Source organism: Parasteatoda tepidariorum, chromosome 9, assembly GCF_982258835.1.
Source record: "Parasteatoda tepidariorum strain Cologne lab strain chromosome 9, Ptep-v5.0, whole genome shotgun sequence".
NCBI lineage: Eukaryota > Metazoa > Arthropoda > Arachnida > Araneae > Theridiidae > Parasteatoda > Parasteatoda tepidariorum.
In genome coordinates, this window is record NC_141763.1 from 49,398,049 (window position 1) to 49,419,657 (window position 21,609).

Consider the following 21,609-nt stretch of genomic DNA (forward strand, 5'->3'; position numbering starts at 1 on the left):
TGGCAAACAATTTTGTTCATTTAAAAGTAATCTTTTGTCACTATTACATTAGATGTTTAGAAGCTTTTTGTGCTTTTTCAATTGCTTTAGTTTTCGAACAACAATGTTCTAAAGACTTTAAAACTTCATTTTATTTGTAATTAAAAAATGGGCTATTTTAATGCTTTTTAATGAGTATGAAGAGTATGCATAAAATAATTTCCCCAAAAAACATCAGAATTTTTATAAAAATAGTCTTGAATACAGTTTCAGATTGAAAAATTTACTTGACAAAATTACAAAAGCATGAAATGATGTAGATTCAACATTACAAGAAATGATATAGAACAGTGGTTACCAACTGGCGGCTGCGGGCCGCCAGTTGGTAACCACTGTTCTATGAGAACTAAGCGAACTAAGATATATTAGTTGTCATTTTTCTGCAGACAATTTTCGTAAAAAATCTATGTAGCTTTAAAATACTTTTCTTTCGCTTAAAAAAAAACTAATTTCTTCGTTTCTGTAAAATGTAACATATCAACGGTGCAAAAAATTTTTTCTCAGGTTTTGCATCCAAGAAAAATTTTATTCAAATGCAAAAATAATCGTGCATGTCACCCTTTTTCATTTCGTTTTGTTTTTGTTTTTTAGTGAATATAATTTAGTTTCTGATTAAGAAAAATTCAAAACGATAAGTAATGACACTATTTGTAATGCTTGTTATTTTGTTTTTTAATATTAAAAAAACTTAATATCTAAAATCAAAATGTAATTCTAATTTTATTAAGTTACCATTCGAATGCAAGCACACTTCCTCTGTCCCTGTTGCAGGGGCCAATGAGTGTCAGTTGTGTTACCTATATGTTGCACATTAATTGTTCAATACATAGGTGCACATTAAAGTTACAGTAGCCAGATTTTTTTAATATGCAATTAAATATTTTTAAAAATCTACTTGTGTTTTCAGTTTATAAGTCAGTACTTTTGTTTTGTACAACTTGATAAAAGTCTGACAGTAATATTTAATGTTCCTTCAAACATGAAGGAGTCCTACATAAAATTTTGATGAAGTTGCGGCCCGCCATTTGATTGGTGTTTTTAATTGCGGCCCCCGTCCTCACGTAAGTTGGAAGCCCCTGATATAAGATATAAGAATTGCTAAAGTTGTTAGAATATTAACTTTGTAAACAAGATATGTAGTACTTACTTAACTAATTTAATTACTATAAATAATTTAAAGTCACTATTTTGAAGAAATATTTTGTGTGCTTTTTCAGCTGCTTGATTTTTCGAACAATCAAGTTTTAAAGGCATTTAAACCATTAGTTTCATATAAGTAAAAATAAATGTTTCTTTAATTACAATACAATTTGTAGTAGCAATTGTTGGAATATTTTTGTTCGTATCTAATAAAACTTTTATTTATTCTTAAAATACGTGTATAAAATTGCAGATCTAAAATAATTTTAAATAAAACATCCGTCTTAAAATAACTTTAAAATGCAGTTTTAACTTTATAAATGATTTACTTTACAAATAGGCAAAAGAAGAAAATTATATAGATTATGTAAAACATTGCAAAAAATGATTTAATAAATGTAAAAATGGCCGAAATCTTTTGAAAATTAACCTTGCAGATAAGTAGACTTAGAAACACTTTGTAGACCAGATTTCAAAGAATTTTTTATATCTTTTGTATTTTAGTTTTCAGAGGATAAATTTCTAAAAGCATTTAAAAATTCAATTTCTTTATAATAAAAATATATTTTTGTTTAAATTTTTCTTTAATCAGTATAAAATTTTTAGTAGTTATTGTTGGAAAACTATCGCTCTAGACAATTTAAGATTTAATTTACTCTCAGAACAAATAAATTTGGAACAGATTCAAATTCATTTTCAAGTAAAACATCAGCTTTAGGAAATAGCTTTAGAATAAAAGAAATTAAAGCAAGAAATGATATAGGCATTATAAGAATTGCCCAAAATTCTTAGAAAAGTCAAGAAATCAAGTTTTAACATAAGAAAATACTATGTTGTGTTTTTTGAGAAGATGTTTAGGAATCTACTGTGCTCTTTCGGTTGCGTTGTAATAACAAAGTTCTAAAGATATTTAAAACTTTTGCTTTTTTGATAGTTAAAAAGAAATGTCTTTTAAATGCTTCCCTTAGTTTGTTCTAATTGTTTTACCCTGTGCTGCTCGGTGAAAAAAAAGCAAATTATTGATTAAGTTACTTAGAAAAAGTACATTTTTGTGTCTCATTTCGTAACTTAAAATATCGTCTTCACTAATTATTTGGCATATTTGAAGTCACCCCATCGAACCAATAAGATATGAGTTCTAAAATATGAAGATCCGATCATTAAATCAAAAGTTATTCAGGTTGGTTAATTTTCTTATTTCACGCACTGCTCAACATAAAACTACAACTAACACTGAAATCCATTAATTTAAAAATAATATTCCCGACTTCGCATTGTTTAGTAGTGATTGCAATAATACGTTAATCAGTACTAAAATGCTCGATAATACATATCGTTGTACTACTATATTAATATTATTTTCAGAGAAAAACTTGAATATTTATTCTACGTCCATTTATGCATTCTCATCAAGAAATCAATATTTTAAAGTTAAATTATCTATAAAAGATCAAATGAGAGATCATTCTACCACGATTTTAATAATACTTCAGAACTTAAATTCCCGATAATGTGTAGTTTTATTACGAAGTAATGCTTTAGTATTCATTGCTTTTACATACATATATTTTAGTCATGAAAACAATATTTTAAAGTTAAATTATTATGAAATGAAAAATGGTTTTAGAACAATTTAAATATCTTTTCAGTAAAACGCTAAAATTATGGATTTTGCATTGTTATATTACGATTGTAAATACTTCACTAAATATTAAAATTACTGATTTTGAATAGTTATACCACGACTACGATTGTAATAATGCTTCCATAAATATTCCAAACTGTTATAAAAATATTTTTCGTATATGCATACATAGATTATAACCATAAATTCAATATTTTCGAATTAAATTCTAAACGAGATCCGCCAATAGCAATTCAACATCATTAGTTTTGGAACTATTTAGGTCAAAATTTTGCGATCTGCTGTCTAAAAGGTGGAAAACATTACCTTCCATTAGATGTGGTTGAACGAATGATATTTTGAAGTCTATCATTACTATTATAGCAAATCTCTATCTCATTACTCCATGATTAATAGATAGCTTCAAAATGGCTTTCCAAAATGGTATGGAGAATATAATATACACTAAGAGATGAAATTTTAAGTAGTTGTTATTGAACTCTCTTTATGCAGAAAAAATGATTGCGGTTTTTGTACTTACAGTTAACCTTGGAAACATTTGTTATAGATAAAGGGTTGTGAATTGTAGAACATTTTATCTTCGGGATCACTTTCGAAGTAAAAAGGAATTTGACTTTCTCTGTGTTAAGCCGTGGAGAATTATGTGCATTATTATTTTATTTTACAACCATCGTTGAACAGTCGACCAATTTTTGGGTTTACGACTACTAAGTCGTAGCCTTGTCAATTCTAAACCAATCCAGAAGACAAGGGAACTCCTGTAATTAAGTATTGGAAGAAATTTGCCTTTGTGGAGGACTTTTTGATGGAACTAACCTGCATTTGCGTAACACAGAGAGGAAAACCACGAAAACCTCCCACGGTAAGCCTAATGGCATGATCCGAGATTGTTTCACGTCAGCACTGTGATCGATGCAAGCCGGATACGGAATTCGTATCAACTGGGATTCGAACCCGGTTCGCCTCATTGGAAGGCGAATGCTCTATCCCCTGAGCCATCATGGCTCTACATGCATTATTAGTAAATAATGAACATATTTGCTTCATTTCTTACAGCCGACACATTCCTGAGTTTACGACTATGAATGGTCAAATCCGAAGCCTCGTAATTTTAAACCTAATCCAGAAGACAAGGAAGCTTCTGGAAAAAAATGTGCTGTGAAAATGCATTGGGAAAAAATGTATTGGGAAAAAAATGTGTCTCTGTGGAAGATTTTGATGGAGCCAGCTCATTTGAGTTACATAGAGAGGAAAACCACCGAAACCTCTCACGGTTGGCCAGATGGCAAGGAGACTAACTCATGATTCAACTACCACATATAATATTTTATGTCGTCAGCACTATGTTCGGTGATATCCGGGTGCTGATTTCGTATCGACCAGCCATTGTTGAGATTTGAACTTGTGTCACCTAATAGTGAGGTTAGCGCTCTATACCCTGAGCCACCAAGGTTGCAAATATTTTAAAAACTTTTTCAAATCTAACAAAAATTACGATTTCTAATTATTTAAGAAACAGTATTACAGGTTTTACACGGTCCTCAAAAATTTTAAAATGTGTACCACATTTATATTACATTATAATAAAATATATATTATAATAAAATACATACTATATCATAATAAAAATGTTACAAATTTCTTTTTATTAATTTTTTTCTTTGAAATTAAAATTTCAAAGTCTTAAATTTTGCAATTATTTATTTGGAAGTATTAAAGCTTAGTGGTGAATTAAAATTTATGAAACATTTGGTTTTCTTACTTTCGCTACCACTTTTTAAGAATTTTAATGAGTTTGCAAACCCTGCGTTAATATAGCGAAAAAAAAACGTCATTTTAAAGATAAGTTAATAAGTTTTGACCATTAATTTAGTTTTCGTCTCATGAAGATTATTAATTTCAAAATTCTTATATTTTAATGAATATTTTGCCTATTTTCGTTGATTTGTAAGACGGCATTAAAGCAGTTCTTAAAGGATAAATATTTCATTTCAAAAAGAAAAAAAATTAAATACCTCTTTTTAAGACAAATTTTAAAATATGAATATTTTACTTCCAAATGTCTTTATTGTACTTTTTATCTCATAAAAAAATTAATAATTCACATAAAATAATTTATATAAAATACTTATATATAATATATGTATTATATATATATATATATATATATATATATATATATATATATATATATATATATATATATATATATATATATATATATATATATATATATATATATATATATATATATATATATATATATATATATATATATATATATATATATATATATATATATATATATATATATATATATATATATATATATATATATATATATATATATATATATATATATATATATGTATATACACCCTTGTGCAAATTAATTGAAACAAACTTTTTTTTTCGTGTTTTTTAAAGAAGATGTTTTGGGGTTGTTTCGGTTACAATGGGGTTGGACCTTTGCAGCCTATTGACGGTATGATGCGTTCTGAGCAGTATATTACTATTCTGGGTAAACAAAGTTGTTCCAGAGTTGAAGAAACGATACCCTGATGGAACAGGGATTTTTCAACAGGATTCAGCTCCTTGCCATACGTCCAAAATTGTCAAGAAATTCATGTCTGAGAATCAAATTGAGACATTGGAATGGCCAGGGAACTCTCCGGATATCAACCCAATTGAGAATCTCTGGGCCATATGCAAGAATCGCCTATTAAATATGGACTGTACAACTATGGAGAAGCTCTAATCACGGCGTTAATTCATGAGTGGTACAAGGACACAAATATTATAAATGACTAAAAAATTAGTGGAATCCATGCCAAATCGCGTCCAAGTGTTAATAAAGTGTCGTGGAGATCATATTATGTACCAAAAATTTTTGAGTTTGTATAAATTTAAATGAAATAGCATTTTCTCTTAGTTTTCTGAATTTATTGAGTTTGTTTCAATTAATTTGCACAAGGGTGTATATACTATTCACGATTGAGATGGGAATTTTGATATTTCTGCTGCCTACTCTGTTGAAATGGTTCGTGTGATTTAATGACAGTCGGATGAATTTTAAGTTGTTACTAAACTTTAATACAAAAAAAACTTTTACTATATAGCGCACATCTCTTAAAAATAGTTAAAAAAAAAAGAAAATCAAGGCAATAGCGCGACGGAGAAGAAATTTTGGTTATATATTGTTTAAAACTAATTAAGGTGTTAGGATTGGAGGAGAGGTTGAGGAATTAGAATTTAAATATAGTTGTGCAGTGCATTCGGCTTGGTTACTATTAAAGTTTATATGATGTACAAGGTCATTTTGAAGCAGGTGATAAAAAGCGGCTAGTTTGAATATAATTTCGTTAATGAGTGTTATTTGCTATAAGTTATTTGCTTAAGTTATTTGCTACACTGCCGATTCATAATTCAGTTCATAAAAAATAATTACTATAATTTAATTGCAATTATTAATAAATAATTACAAATAATATCTTCAGTAATCTTTTCCTCTTACGAAAACAAATGCCTTAATAATTTTTTTAATGAATATTTTACATATTTTATACATCGCTGATCATATCACTTCACGAGCACCTGCCTCATGATTTTAACATGCCTATTTCTATTTATCAAAAATTAAATTACACATCAAGCAGGAAGTGAACGTTCACGATTTAGAGTAAATCAAAACGAATTTTAAAGCTATATATTTCTTATCGTGAATTCGTTCACCAATTAAAAAAAAAAACAACAAAGAACCTTTTCGTGCAAACAACAAATCACGATGTCGGCAGGGCAAGGTGAGGGTCAAACCTATTTCTTAAACTAAAAAATGAAACTGAAGAATATATTTCATTCGATTCAAAACACAATGCTCGGCTTATTTGTGCTTGAACACTTATATAAGACTTTAAGACAAAAATATTCGTTTAAATTGTTCAGATTATTTATTTCCGGAGCTCTAGACTCGGATAAGCAATTACCACTATACGAACGCAAGTGTATATTTATGAGTTAAGAAAACAATAGCGTAAACTTAGAAACTCAAAAATACTTTTTTCTTTTCTCTTTTCAGTTTGCAACTAAAGCCGATCAAATGCGTATTGTGAACCTGAGTTTACATTTGTTTATGCAATATGCTTTTTGTTATGTCAGTTGTTACGTGCGCCGAGAAAAAAAAATATGGTCAAAACTTGCAGAATATGGTTAAAATTACAGTGTTCCCGAGTGCTCTATAATTTTTACTGAAGCGTTTAGGTAAAGATTTTGGTAAAAACAATAAAACGCGGTTTTATAATATGTGGCTAAATTTGGTAACTTTATGATGATATCTTAGATCATGGCTTAAAAACCGTATATTTTGCTAAATATACTTTTGAAGTTTTGTATTTTTTACAAAATGTATGCCATAAAAACCATAATTTTGAAAATCAGGATTTCAAGGTAAACCGTTACCATATGAACTGTAAAACTACCTAATGAATAGGTGAAATACTTTATATTTTGTTTGACTGTATATAGTGGTTTAAATACTGCATAGTATGGTTTTCTTTACTGGAAATGTTATTACCGTGCAATACCGTAATTTTATAAAATTTTTTTTCTTCGTGAAAATTTTTTTCTTCGTTCTTTTAGTTCGTACTTAAAGCCGATCAAATGCGTATTGTGAACTTGAGTTTACATTTGCTTATGCAATATGCTTTTTGTACTGTCAGTTGTTACGTGCGCCGAGAAAAAAAAAATATGGTCAAAACTTGCAGAATATGGTTAAAATTTCGGTGTTCCCGATTGCTCGGTAATTTTTACTGAAGCGTTTAGGTAAAGATTTTGGTAAAAACAATAAAACACGGTTTTATAATATGTGGCTAAATTTGGTAACTTTATCATGATATCTTAGAGCATGACTTAAAAACCGTATATTTTGCTAAATATACTTTTGAAGTTTTGTATTTTTTACGAAATGTATGCCATAAAAACTATAATTTTGAAAATCAGGATTTCAAGGTAAACCGTTACCATATGAACTGTAAAACTACCTAATGAATAGGTGAAATACTTTATATTTTGTTTGACTGTATATAGTGGTTTAAATACTGCATATTATGGTTTTCTTTACCGGAAATGTTATTACCGTGCAATACCGTAATTTTATCAAAATTTCTTTCTTCGTGAAAATTTTTTTCTTCGTTCTTTTAGTTCGCACTTAAAGCCGATCAAATGCGTATTGTGAACTTGAGTTTACATTTGTTTATGCAATATGCTTTTTGTTATGTCAGTTGTTACGTGGGCGGAGAAAAAAAAATATGGTCGAAATTTGCAGAATATGGTTAAATTTACAGTGTTCCCAAGTGCTCGGTAATTCTTACCGAAGCGCTTAGGTAAAGATTTTGGTAAAAACAATAAAACACGGTTTTATAATATGTGGCTAAATTTGGTAACTTTATCATGATATCTTAGAGCATGACTTAAAAACCGTATATTTTCCTAAATATACTTTTGAAGTTTTGTTTTTTTTACGAAATGTATGCCATAAAAACTATAATTTTGAAAATCAGGATTTCAAGGTGAACCGTTACCATATGAACTGTAAAACTACCTAATGAATAGGTGAAATACTTTATATTTTAGTTGACTGTATACAGTGGTTTAAATACTGCATATTATGGTTTTCTTTATCGGAAATGTCATTACCGTGCAATACCGTAATTTTTTCAGGATTTTTTTCTCCATGCAAAATTTTTTCCCTCGTTTTTTTAGTAGTACTTAAGACCGATCAAATGCATATTATGAACTTGACTTAGTTGTTTATCTAATATGCATTTTTTTAAACAGTTGTTGGATAAAAAAGCATGAAAAATTGTTATATTTAAAAATGATTGAAGATTATTATTTACAAATTTTTGAGGGATTTTTTTTTGTCAAAAAATGTCGTTTCTATATTTTAAAATTATTTGTTCAAAAATGTAAGTTTCTAGGACCTTATATTTTTAAAATTGTATTCTCCCCATTAAATCAAATATGATGAAATCAATATTGAGAGACAAATATATACAAAATTTCAACTTTAAAATTAATAATTTTTCTTAAAAATATTATATAAAACCAAAATTTTCATTTTTGTTAAACATTTATTTTCAGTTTTTAATGAACTTCAGTACCATTATAATTTGAATTCAATAAAAAAATAAACTACCCTTTCAGAATATTCGAACCATGTTTTCGTGTAAATTGAATTATAATTACGTGCAATTAAGTTTAAAAAGTTTGATACCATGTTTCCATTAATGGCTGCATTTTGAACGATGTTATAAATCTAATCGCACTGAAAGAAAAGGAATGATCGATTTAAGCAATGGTATTCGTTTTGAACGATCTATATAAAATCATGATTAGCAGCCTTTAGCTTGAATGAAAATATTATTATATAAATTTAGAGAAAAATAAGCATTTTCTTGTTCAAACTAATTTCAAGAGAAAAAATTGATTGACGACATCTTGCTGTTCTTCAGAAAAATGCAAGACTGCTATAAGATTTTAAAATTATTAGAATTGAAAAAATTCTTTTCTTTTAACACTCAGAATTTTATACAAGTAAACAAATCACTAAAATCATTTGGGTACTTGCACTTCAAGAAGATCACTGATGCCTACGCATGCAACATATGACGTCAGATCTAGCTCTTTATAGGCAAAATGACATATTATAGTTCAGCTAAGTTTCTTCACATGAGTTAGAATGCTAATTAGCGTGAAGTTACTTAAATACAGCGCTGTATAACGCATCGAATTTGTTGAAATATAATTATTTCTACACTGTTAAAATTTTTATTTTAAAATTATGGTAAAATAACTGGAAGCTGTCTGTCCATCCGATTAACCGTAAAAATTACGGTAAAGACCATTTTTTTCCTTTATGGTTTTGAAAACATTTACAAAAAGTACAGTTATAAAACCACGAATACAAAACTATATAGTTTTTTTTTAACCATTTACAACTAGCATTTTTCATAAAAGTAAAAAATAATTAATTATTTAACTTGACATGGGAGTTCGGCATTCCGTAAGGTAATAGGCATTGGAGAGTGCCGGACACTGAAAATTTTTCATGTATTGAAGGAAATGGAAGAAATATTGTGGTGTCAACACTAGGACTCGAACTCCAGTTCTGCCGGTCATGAGATTGACGGATAAGCCCGCTCGGCTATGATATCGGGTTGAGTAAAAAGTTTTCCGCCAAAAAAAAAATCCTGAAAAATGACAAACACATAAAAAATCAGCAAAGCTAATGAGAATAGTTATCTCCATTCAAATCAACAATAGTCTGCCAACGTTTTGGCAACTTTTCATTCCCTTCTGCGAAGAACTGGGGGGGGGGGTGCGCGAGTAGAGAAAGCAATCGACCTCATTTATGACCTCGTCATTTCAACGGAAGATTGTGCCATCAAGATGCAGCTGCAGATTTGAAAACAGATAGTAATCCGAAGGCGCCATGTCTGTTCTGTATGGTGGATGTTGCATCAAATCCCACTCTAACGTGTGGAGCGTCATGCCGGTCATTGCACTAACATGTGGCCAAGCGTTATCTTGATGAAAGAGAATCACCTTCCTTCTGAGCTCGTTTTCTCGTTTTTCGCGAATCGCATCGCTAACTTTGATTAGCATATTGCTCTATATTGTACTGTTGATAGCCTACCCGCTTTTAAGGTACTCCTTGTAGATAATTCCACGACAATCCCACCAGATACGGAGAAGGACCTTCGTGTTAGTTAGCGTTCGTCTTGCAACCGAACTTGCGGATTCCCCGGATGCTGACCACCCTCCTCTACGGCTAGTATTGTTGTAGTATACCCATTTTTCATCACAGGTCACAATTCTGTCCAGAACGTCCTCTTTTCTTTGATCTCTGTGCAGAACCAAACAGGCCGCTTTTCTCTTGCTCTAGTCTTCAGTAGTCAATTCGCGAGTCACTCAACGGTTAAACTTAACTGTTAGATTTATGCGTTTGAGAGTATTTGCTATTGTTTTTTGGCAAATGTCAAGCTCTAACGCAATAGTTCGTGTTGAAAATTTCTGTCTTGAACAATAATTTGCTTTAACTGGCCACAATCAACCTCAATAGGGCGGCCAGAACGTGGTTCATCTTCAATGTTGAAATTCCCAGTATTAAACTTTAGAAACCAAACTTTTACTGTATCCTCATAAGAAACAGTATTGAAACCTAAACTTTCACACATTTTCTTGTGGCATTCAGTTACACCTAGTTTATTTCGGAACTCATAGTACATAATGGGTCTGATCTGTTAACGTGATAGCTCCTTTTTAAGAAATTTTTTGGTGCACAAGATGATAAAGTTTTGACAAACAAATTACACAGTTGTGTAGTTCCAACTTTCTGCTTTAAAATACAAAAGCCCGTTTCAAAAAAAGTTAACCACCACGGCAATGGCTGCTGCTAGCACGGAGGTATTTCCCTTTGGCGGAAAACTTTTTACTCAACCTGATATGTACTCAGGTGCAAAGAATTAAGTAGCTTCATTAGGTGGTTCTAGTTGGTGAGATAAGATTCTGGTTGTTTAACCGTATTAGGTGAAAGCAGTCAATAAACAATTTTTCACAAACTTAACAGTTTGATTACCTTTTTATTTACGGTTATTTGACTGTTTTGATTAAATATGGTAAAATAACCATTCACTAAATTGTTATTTAACCATTTTTTTCCGAGAAATTTTTACAGTGTGGTCTACATTTTACTTAACTTAGATTTATTATTTGTTTTTATGTTTTATTGTAACCGTGATATATTTTTGATTTGTGTACCTGGCAGCTTCGATGCATAGTTAGTTTGTTTGTGTTCTACATGACTCTGTGCTTGCTTTTGTGTTAAGTAAGAAATATATAGTGAAAGAATCGAAATTCTTGTGAAAGAATCTTTGAGCAAAAATGTAGAATGTGTCACTCAAGAGCGTTGATATTTAACAGGCTTGGCTTTCAAAATAGAATGGAAAGAACAGTTGTTAATGTAAACAAATGCCGCATTTCAACAATCAATCAGAATCGAGATACCCACACTCCTTTACTTGCAGGTATCCCCTATGCAAATTACGCTATGCTTAATCAATCAGCAAATTTTAGCTTTTTTTTTTAGTTCTTAAAGGAAATTAAATTTAATTCTCTTAAGATCAGAAATGTATATTATAATTTTTTACTGTTTTATAACTGTAAACAATTAATTTAATTCCTATAATCAGAACTATTCCATAAAATCTGCTACCTAGTCGTTACAGTTTTTACTTGTTCTGATCCTCTTACTCCATTTGGTTGTGATACTTATCTTACTTTTTTTTTTTACAGCAATTTCATTTTACATTGTCTTTAATTGATTTTATAAATAAAATATCATCATTCCCAATAATGATCATATTCTATAAACAATTCCATTGTTTAAAAAAAGACGAAAATAATATTATATAAGTTGAGTATTACATACAAAACGCATAATTTAATTTGGCGTTTTATTGAGAAATTTTGATGTATTTATAATAGCTTACGATTAACAATGCTGAAAAAAGTTGTAAGAACGCGCAGAAAGGCTTAAAGACTTACAACTTCTTCGAAACATGCATCATTTTCAGTGACAAGACAAAGAGGGATGAGATTTTTTGTTTTGTGTTTTAGTTTTGATGAAGACATTTATTTATAGTATCGGAATAGCTATATGGCTTTTTATTATTTTTATTACAGTTTATTGTATTTTTTCAGTGTCATTTGTTTCAGATCAAAGATAACCCTATCACTGTCTTTATAATTTATTAACTATCTTAATTAATAAAATATTAATTGAGTAATTCCTTGAACTAATTTTGAAATTATATTTCATGCTAAGCGGATTAGTCGGGCTTATAAAAATGTCATATAAATTGGAATATTTAGTAAAAAAAAATTTTAAATAAATTTTTCATTAAATTTTTTAATAGCAAATGTTATGTAAACGTTAAAAATTATATAAAATTTTTATTAATAATAATTTACATAAAAATTTTATTAATAATAATTTATATAAAAATTTTATTAATAATAATTTATACAAAAATTTTATTAATAATAATTTATATAAAAATTTTATCAATAATAATTTATATAAAAATTTTATTAATAATAATTTATATAAAATGTTTCATTAATTTTATATTAATAAAAATTTATATATTAATTTGTATTAATTTTATTATTTTATTCAATGGTATAAAATAGTAGTATTTAAGTTATTTTCAATATTTTTACCAATTCTTATTGCATAAATATATAAAGTGTAATTTTTTTTAGATCAAAGATATCTCTATCACAGTCTTTATAGTTTATTAGCTACTTAAATTAATATCATATTAGTTGAGTAATTCCTTACACTAACTTCGAAATTAAATTTCATGCTAAGCGGATGACTTTGGCTGATAAAAAAATTATATAAATTGGAACATTTAGTTAAATTTTTTAATTAAAATTTTCATTAAATGTTTCAATAACAAATGTTATATAAACGTTGAAAAATTGTATACAATTTTTTATTAATAATAATTTATATAAAAAATTTTATTAATAATAATTTATACAAAAATTTTATTAATAATAATTTGCATAAAGTGTTTTATTAATTTTACATTAATAAAAATTTATATACATTTTTTATTAATTTTATTATTTTATTCAATGGCATAATATAGTAATATAAGTTGATTTCAATATTTTTACCTTAATATTGCATAAATATGTAAACAATAAATTTCAATAGCTTTCTTAACCAATAAATATTTATTATATAAATATGTGAATGTTCGAAATCAATGCTAAATTTTATTAAAATGGCTTTTATTCGATAAAATTATTCATAATTTTTATTATTGTTGTGTTGAATTTTATATTAGTTAATAAGTAACATATTTATTATACTGATTTGTAAGTGATAGTTTTGAATATTCATCAAAAAATTGATGTTATTAAAAAAATTGATTTTCCTGTTCATATTTTTTTCTATCATTTGATGTAGTTACTATATTATATTTAAAATTTTCAATAACATATTCATAACAATAAAAACTAAGATTATTTTTATGACTAAGATTAATAATCATTATTTTTCTAAAAATGCCTTGTTTGCATATTTTTTTAGTAAAATTATAAAGAAATTAAAACTGAGTTTCAGAACATCAAAGCATTTAAATATCGATACTGAAATAAATTAAAAGGAAACTATGATATATAACTATAAAACATCATAACAGAAAAAATTGAAGCAGAAAAATTTACCTTAAATCTTAGGATACCTATTGGAGGGGTCGCATATGGTATTCCTCGGAAAGCATAAAAATCACGTCCGTTTGACGTTTTTAGAATTCTTCCAATGACTAAACCTTGATTTAAAGTCAAAGTTGTTCCATATTCTTGACTTCGAACACTCCAAAAGCAAAAAAGGGAACAGATGACGATGAAAGTTGTAAATATATTAAGTTTCTGTGCGTAGAACATGTTGATTAAAAATATTTCCAAAAATCTAACTAATGATACAAGACTTCAGTGTAATTTGAACTTGAAAACAGTTTGGTAATCACAATCAGCTTCAAATGTTCGAAATAATTGGCACTATTTTAATTTATAAAAACCTGCAGTACGGAATTGAAACTAAACTAAAAGTTTTGTAGAAATTTGAAAATTCACATCTTTACGAAAAAAAATATCACCTGTTCTCTCTCAATCAAATACAAATGTTAAAAAGCAAACGATAAGTAAAAAAAGCTCAGAACAACTCAAATAAAAACTAATTCAACTGGCAAACTTGAGATAATAATAATCTGAAACTTTCTTTTTAATTATGAAGAGTTTCAATATTCTTTAAGGAAGATGAAGATGTTGAAAGGTGAGAAAGATAGGGAGAGAGAGAGGAATCAATCAATCTTGCCTTGAGGCTACTTCATTTATGCTTACTAAATGCACGTGCGGTGAAGTTTTTGTTCGACCAAACGATAATAATAGAACCTTTTTTCCACTCCTGCACGGTGTAGGGTTGTGGGTTGGCGACCTAAATTTGGCGGGGAAAAGGATTATGAGCTTTGAGATAAAACATTATTGTGAGAATAGAAAGATGCAGGGACCAGCATACCTGTGACGGAATTATTACGCCCACCTGTTACGAATTTCTTTACGAAATTTATGAAAACTCGTGCGAATGTTTACAAAAATATGTTTCGGAAACATGATGTCACACTTTTGTTTGGTCTTTTTTTTTTTAATAAAAAGATTTATTAATGATTTTTTATCAGCCAGTCTTTATTAGCTGATTATGAAACTTATTATTAAATAATTAATTCCTTTATTACAAGAAGTCATATTTGAAAAAACATTTAGCAAAGGAAAGATAAAAGTAGAAAGAAGCTAGAAATCAAACTCTAATAACAAACAATTGAAAGTTTGTAATAATTCGCACGAATGTTTACTAAAATATATTTTATAACTAATTTGAGAAATCTCTTAAATTTAGGGAACATTTCGCAAAGAAAGTAATCAAAATTGAAAGCAATCAAATTCTAATACCAAGTAAATTAAAGTGCCTACTTGCAATTCGCACGAAAGTTCCAAAAATAAGTTTCAGCAACATGCCGTTCTCGTTATTTTAAATATATATATATATATATAATAATAAATAATGTAATTATTTTTATAATTTCAACGAAATTTATTGTGAAATAATTAATTTATTTTTTACGTGGTGCAATATTTTATATTTTTTAAAATTCTCATAAATTTAAAAAAACTACACGGCGAAAAAAAATCTTTTAAAATTATCGTACAATATGGTAATGACACTTCTGATTAAAAAAACCCCCCCATAATTTTGGAATCAAATAATAAAATATGAGTAGTAATAAAGTATAAAGTAGTAGAATATTTTTCTATTCATATGGCAACGGCTAAAGGAAATTCTGGTTTTCAAAAATACAAATCTAATTCCTACACATTTAGTAAAAAGTGCAGAACTGAAAAGCAAACTTAACCATTTAAATGGTTTCATGCCATGATGCCAGGATCTAAGTTATAGAGATAAAAATACCAAATTTACCAAATATTAGCACACATTATAAAACTATATTTTATTGTTAATTTTACCAGCAGTCATTACTAAAACGCTTCAGTAAAAATTACCATTTTTTCAGTGATCCCGTAGAGCCAGAAACGCGATAAACTTTACCATATTCTGGTAGTTTTGACCATACTTTTCAGTATTTTTGAATAATTTTCATTTTATTTCATTCATTGAAATGTGTTCTAATGATATTAGTTATCGAAATTTAAATTTTAAAAACTGAAAGCATTTTTAAACTTTTTCAAAGTTAAGAGATTTTCAAAGTTCAAGTTTTGTATGTACTCAAAAAACATTTTGGTACCTAAATTCAATAAGTATTTTTTGAATAATTTTCATTTTATTTCATTCATTGATATGTGTTCCATTGATATTAGTTACCGAAATTTGAATTTTAAAAATTTAAAGCATTTTTAAACTTTTTCAAAGTTAAAAGATTTTCAAAGTTCAAGTTTTACATGTACTCAAAAAACATTTTGGTACCTAAATTCAATAAGTATTTTTTGAATAATTTTCCTTCTATTTCATTCATTGATATGTGTTCTATTGATATTAGTTATCGAAATTTGAATTTTAAAAATTTAAAGCATTTTAAAACTTTTTCAAATTTAAAAGATTTCCAAAGTTCAAGTTTTATATGTACTCAAAAAACATTTTGGTAGCTAAATTCAATAAGTATTTTTGAATAATTTTTATTTTATTTAATTCATTGAAATGTGTTCTACTGATATTAGTTATCGAAATTTAAATTTTAAAAATTGAAAGCATTTTAAAACTTTTTCAAAGTTAAAAGATTTCCAAAGTTCAAGTTTTATATGTACTCAAAAAACATTTTGGTAGCTAAATTCCATAAAACAGATTTCAATGAATAAAATGAAACAGAAATTATTCAAAAATATTTATTAGTAACTGATTTAATAAGGATAATACGAACGTATAGCTTTACAAGGGTTAAGACGGTTGAAATAAATTCATTTTTCTGAAGGGAATCATTAAGGATTCCCTTCAGTCAGACAAGAGTTCAAATCCCGGGGGTTAAATGAAATGTTTGGGCAATGTGATCCAATGATATTGCCATCATGAGAATCGTGTAAGCTTAATAATGAATAATGTTTAAACTTTTTTTAAATGATATTTAATCGATTAGTTTAATTGCAAAGAAATAGATGGCAACGTGATGTTTTCTACGCCATTGCTTTTATAACTATTTTAAACGTTATCTGTGAAATAATGTTTTTAAAATCTTGTTATGGGAAACAAATTTTTTTGATGATATCTAAGTCTTTGATAATAAGTCTTTGTTTTCTAATGATATCTAATCTATTAGCTCATTAAAAATAGATCTCAGCGTGGTGTTTGCTACGCCATAGCACTTTTCCTCAAAAGTTTTTGCGATTATTTAATAGTTCTGCATATTTAATAAATGTCTGTCACTCATACAGTTTAATTTCTTATTTTACTTCAACCCCAACGAAATGGATTATTATTTATCGAAACGAAATTATTATTTATCAAGACATGAAGAATTTGGAAGTATGATAAGGAAAATAAAACTGTAAAGAAAAACTTTAAAGACAGTTGGACAAGTTAAAAATAAATATTGAATAAAAATAACAGATTTTAATTAAATATTGCACGAATAATACTAATGTTAAGAGTAAATTTCATTTTTTTCCCCTGAACATTTGAAGACATTAGAAAACGAAATCATCGTTTTTTTCTTCTATTTATTTAAATTAAGTCTTATGGAGTTTAAGACTTTCTTCTGATTTTATAAATTTGACTAAAAATGTGCAATAATTTTGCTTTTTACATCAAAATTTCGCTGAAATTTGCTTTTTACATGATTATACTAAAACTATAATCTTTACTTCACTTGTTTACAAATTTTGAATCCTCTTTATTTCATATTTCATAACAAGAAAAAAAAAAGAAACCGGGTTAAATTCATGCTTACTGAGTCTGAAATTTTCATTCAAAAGCATAACTAAAAATGTACTGCATAAAAAGTCATTCAATCTATAACTATTTATATTTATTGAGTGTATGTATCTTTTTGATAGACCTGAAAATTTAAATTTTCAGTTAGTAGCCAATGGCCGGTAGACTCTACTAACTTAGTAGCCACTGTTCCTCCAACCCAATGAATTCAATACCGATAGGTCCTACTTATTTAAAAGACATTGTTTTTTTTTTTTCTTGGATAAAATTATATTTTCAAACAAAATCATATTGGAAATAATCTACGGCTATAAAAAGTTAATTCAACAATAATTATAATATAAATACTCGACAAAATAATTTAGTTGAACATACTTACTTGACTTCACCGTTCCAGAAAATTGGATGCCCAATAATAATAATTAAAAAAAGATGGCAACAAGTGTCCGGTTGTTTAATTTAATGAAGTAACCACCTTTTTACCTTTACTTGCCACAAGGCGACTGGTTATTTCCAGGTCTACTTTTGGAAAAGAAATAAAAACAGTTTTGTGATAGTTAAATATTTGGAGCTTACGTGTTTTCTCTTATTTTCATTGTTAATTCAAATCTTATATTCTATTTAAATGAATTAATCTTTAACTGATGAAAAATGTTCTATTATTATAAACTATTAATACTTTTTAATATATTTTTATTATGTAATCTTAACTTTAATATACATATATCTACTTTAAAAGAAATACTTAATTTTAATTAATGATTCATGGTATAAATAGTCTACGGTTTAATAATTGGAGCCACTTTTACTACACAGAGAAAAATGTTTGGTCAAAGCTACGAGAATATGGTAAAATTTACCGTGCTTCTTGCTCCTATAGGAACACCTAAAAACTCCGGTAATTTTTACCGAAGCTCTTAGGTAAAATTAACAAAAAAATATGGTTTTTGTAATGTGTGATAAAATTTGGTAATTTTACATAAGAGCATGGCATAAAAACTGTTTTTTCAGTTAAATTTCTTTTTCAGTTTTGGATTTTTCAGTTTTGTAGTTTTTACTAATGTGTGGTAAATAAGAGCCATAATTTTGAAGACCAGAATTTCCTTTAAGCCGTTAGCTTAAGAACGGAAAAACTCCCAAATGAATGGTTTAGATACCATATATTTTGGCTTATCAGAATTATGGTTTCCTTTACCAGAAATGTCATTTTCATGTAGTAAGGTAATTTCATCAGAATTTTTTGCTCTTTAAATCCACAAAATTCATGAACATCATATATTTAAGAAAATGGCTAATTCAAAAAAAAAAAAAAATTAAGTCAATTGTTTAATATAATACTCAAAATATAGAAAAGATGGAATTGTACATTGTCAGATATTTTGGACCACCTTCACGTTGAACCGTAATATTAAGCATATTTGTAATACCGTGTTGTGTTGAAGAAATCTGTCTGAAAAATTAAAATCAAGTGCTGTTTAGGAAAATTTTAAAGCTTGCATAAATTGTTATTTGTCTGTATCAAAAAATCGTTCCATTTAATAGCTGAATAACTCTAATGAAATAAATATTATTGTAAAATTTATGGTAGAAATGGCTATGGCTATTTTACGTTAAAAATGAATTTTACGGTAAAAATGGATTTTGTGATAAAATGGATTTTACGTTTGATGCACCGAAAATGTCTGTACTTTACACCGTAATATTTTACAATGTTGTTTAAAAAGTAGTGCAAGGAAAAATAATAAACTCTTATAAATTTATTACTATTTGAAAAGCAATCCTACAAAAAGTTGGCGGTATCAAAAAATTTTTTTACAGTTAAAAGTAAGGTAAAAGCTAAATAGGGAAATACGTAAGATTGTCACAACTGCTAGTATAGTATCAACGATTTTATTTCGACATTTTTTTTCTTCCCAAAAAGCCTCTTCCCCCATAACTCCCAAAAACCACATTTGTATCGTGGGTTCTGCATTTGTGTAACTCATTCACGTGTTTTTTGGCAAATGGAAAGAGACCCAGTTTTCGCAGTTGGCGGATGTGAGGTGCGGTTCTCCTCGGTCCGGAAATGCTTTTGCATATACCTGTATCGCACGAACGACTGAAAGCTTCCGATTCATTCGCTTGTTCAGGATAATGAATGAATTATTATTTTGGCGGAAAATCTGATTTTGCGAGTAGATTATCAGTTAAGTGACGCCCTCTTCTGAAGTAGTTAATTGTTGTTGCCATCGGAAGTCTGAAGATTTCAATTACGATCGTAATAAGGCTATCGTATGTATCTGACAAAACTTATAAACTTTTGCTCCAGCGCAAACTACGTGACGTATATACATTTCAAATAGGCATTAAATCATGTAAATGCTTAAAAATATATACAAGAAACTATTGAAATTCATAAAGGGGAAAATAATTAAAAAATATAAATAAAAATTTTCTAATTTGTGTTCTTTTAAATAAACTGAAAAAAAGAACATAATTTTATATTCGATAGATCAAAAACGAAAATCGTGGGGATGTCATCATATCATCAAAGAGAACATAATTTTATTTTCGACAGATCTAAAATGAAAATACATCATCATGTCTTTAATGAGAGCATAATTTTATTTTCAACAAATCTAAAAAGGAAAGTACTTTAAGGAGAGCATAATTTTATTTCTGAGAAATCTAAAAAAGAAATTACATCATCATGTCTTTAAGGAGAACATAATTTTATTTTCAACAAATCTAAAAAGGAAAATACTTTAAGGAGAGCATAATTTTATTTCTGAGAAATCTAAAAAAGAAAGTACATCATCATGTCTTTAAGGAGAACATAATTTTATTTTCAACAAATCTAAAAAGGAAAGTACTTTAAGGAGAGCATAATTTTATTTCTGAGAAATCTAAAAAAGAAAGTACATCATCATGTCTTTAAGGAGAACATAATTTTATTTTCAACAAATCTAAAAAAAAAAGTGCATCATCATGTCTTTAAGGAGAGCATACTTTTATTTTCAACAAATCTAAAAAAAGAAAGTACATCATCATGTCTTTAAGGAGAACATAATTTTATTTTTGACAGATTTGAAAAGAAAATACATTATTATGTCTTTAAGGAGAGCATTATTTTATTTTCGAAAAAATCTAAAAAAGAAAGTACATCATCATGTCTTTAAGGAGAACATAATTTTATTTTCAACAAATCTAAAAAGGAAAGTACAACATCATATTTTTAAGGAGAACATAATTTTATTTTTGACAGATCTTAAAAAAAAGTACATTCAGTAGTTTTAGAATGAAAATTCTATCAGTGTGGAAGCATTTTGTGTGTTCATGCAAATTATCAGTTAAAGTAACTTCTCTTTTAAAGTCATATTTCACAAAGTGGCAAAATTTTCAGATCTTGCTATAAAAACCGGTTTGATAGACAAGTAAAAGGTTTATTTATTTTGATAGAAATATAAACGCAGTGGTACGTGACTATGGATTCATTTCTTTTTCAACGAGATATGTTTAAATCGTTCGCTTCCTATTTTGATGTATAATAGTAATCCAAAATTAATGCCAGTGAGATTTAAAAAGAAAAAAATTACAAAGATTGGATTATATTTTATGTAGTACAAACCACCTTTGAACTTCAACCTTCAAAAATCATCCCAGGAAAACAAATAAAAATTTTAAGCTGAAAAAGTTGTAACAAATATGCAAATTATTGCTTAAAAATATTAATCAT

General features: G+C 27.6%; 2 protein-coding genes across 2 annotated transcripts in view; one reads left to right on the forward strand and one right to left on the reverse strand.

Annotated features, from left to right (window-relative positions):
• LOC107447032 (esterase E4) overlaps window positions 1–14,843 on the reverse strand; it is a 40,384-nt gene extending 25,541 nt beyond the window's left edge. The window contains exon 1 of the mRNA XM_043051829.3: window positions 14,126–14,843. Within this exon, the coding sequence (XP_042907763.2) occupies window positions 14,126–14,344 (219 nt within the window). The 5' untranslated portion in view covers window positions 14,345–14,843. The remainder of the gene's footprint in view (window positions 1–14,125) is intronic.
• Window positions 1–21,609, forward strand: part of LOC107444271 (uncharacterized) — a 79,529-nt gene that overhangs the window by 18,381 nt on the left and 39,539 nt on the right. The window lies entirely within an intron of this gene.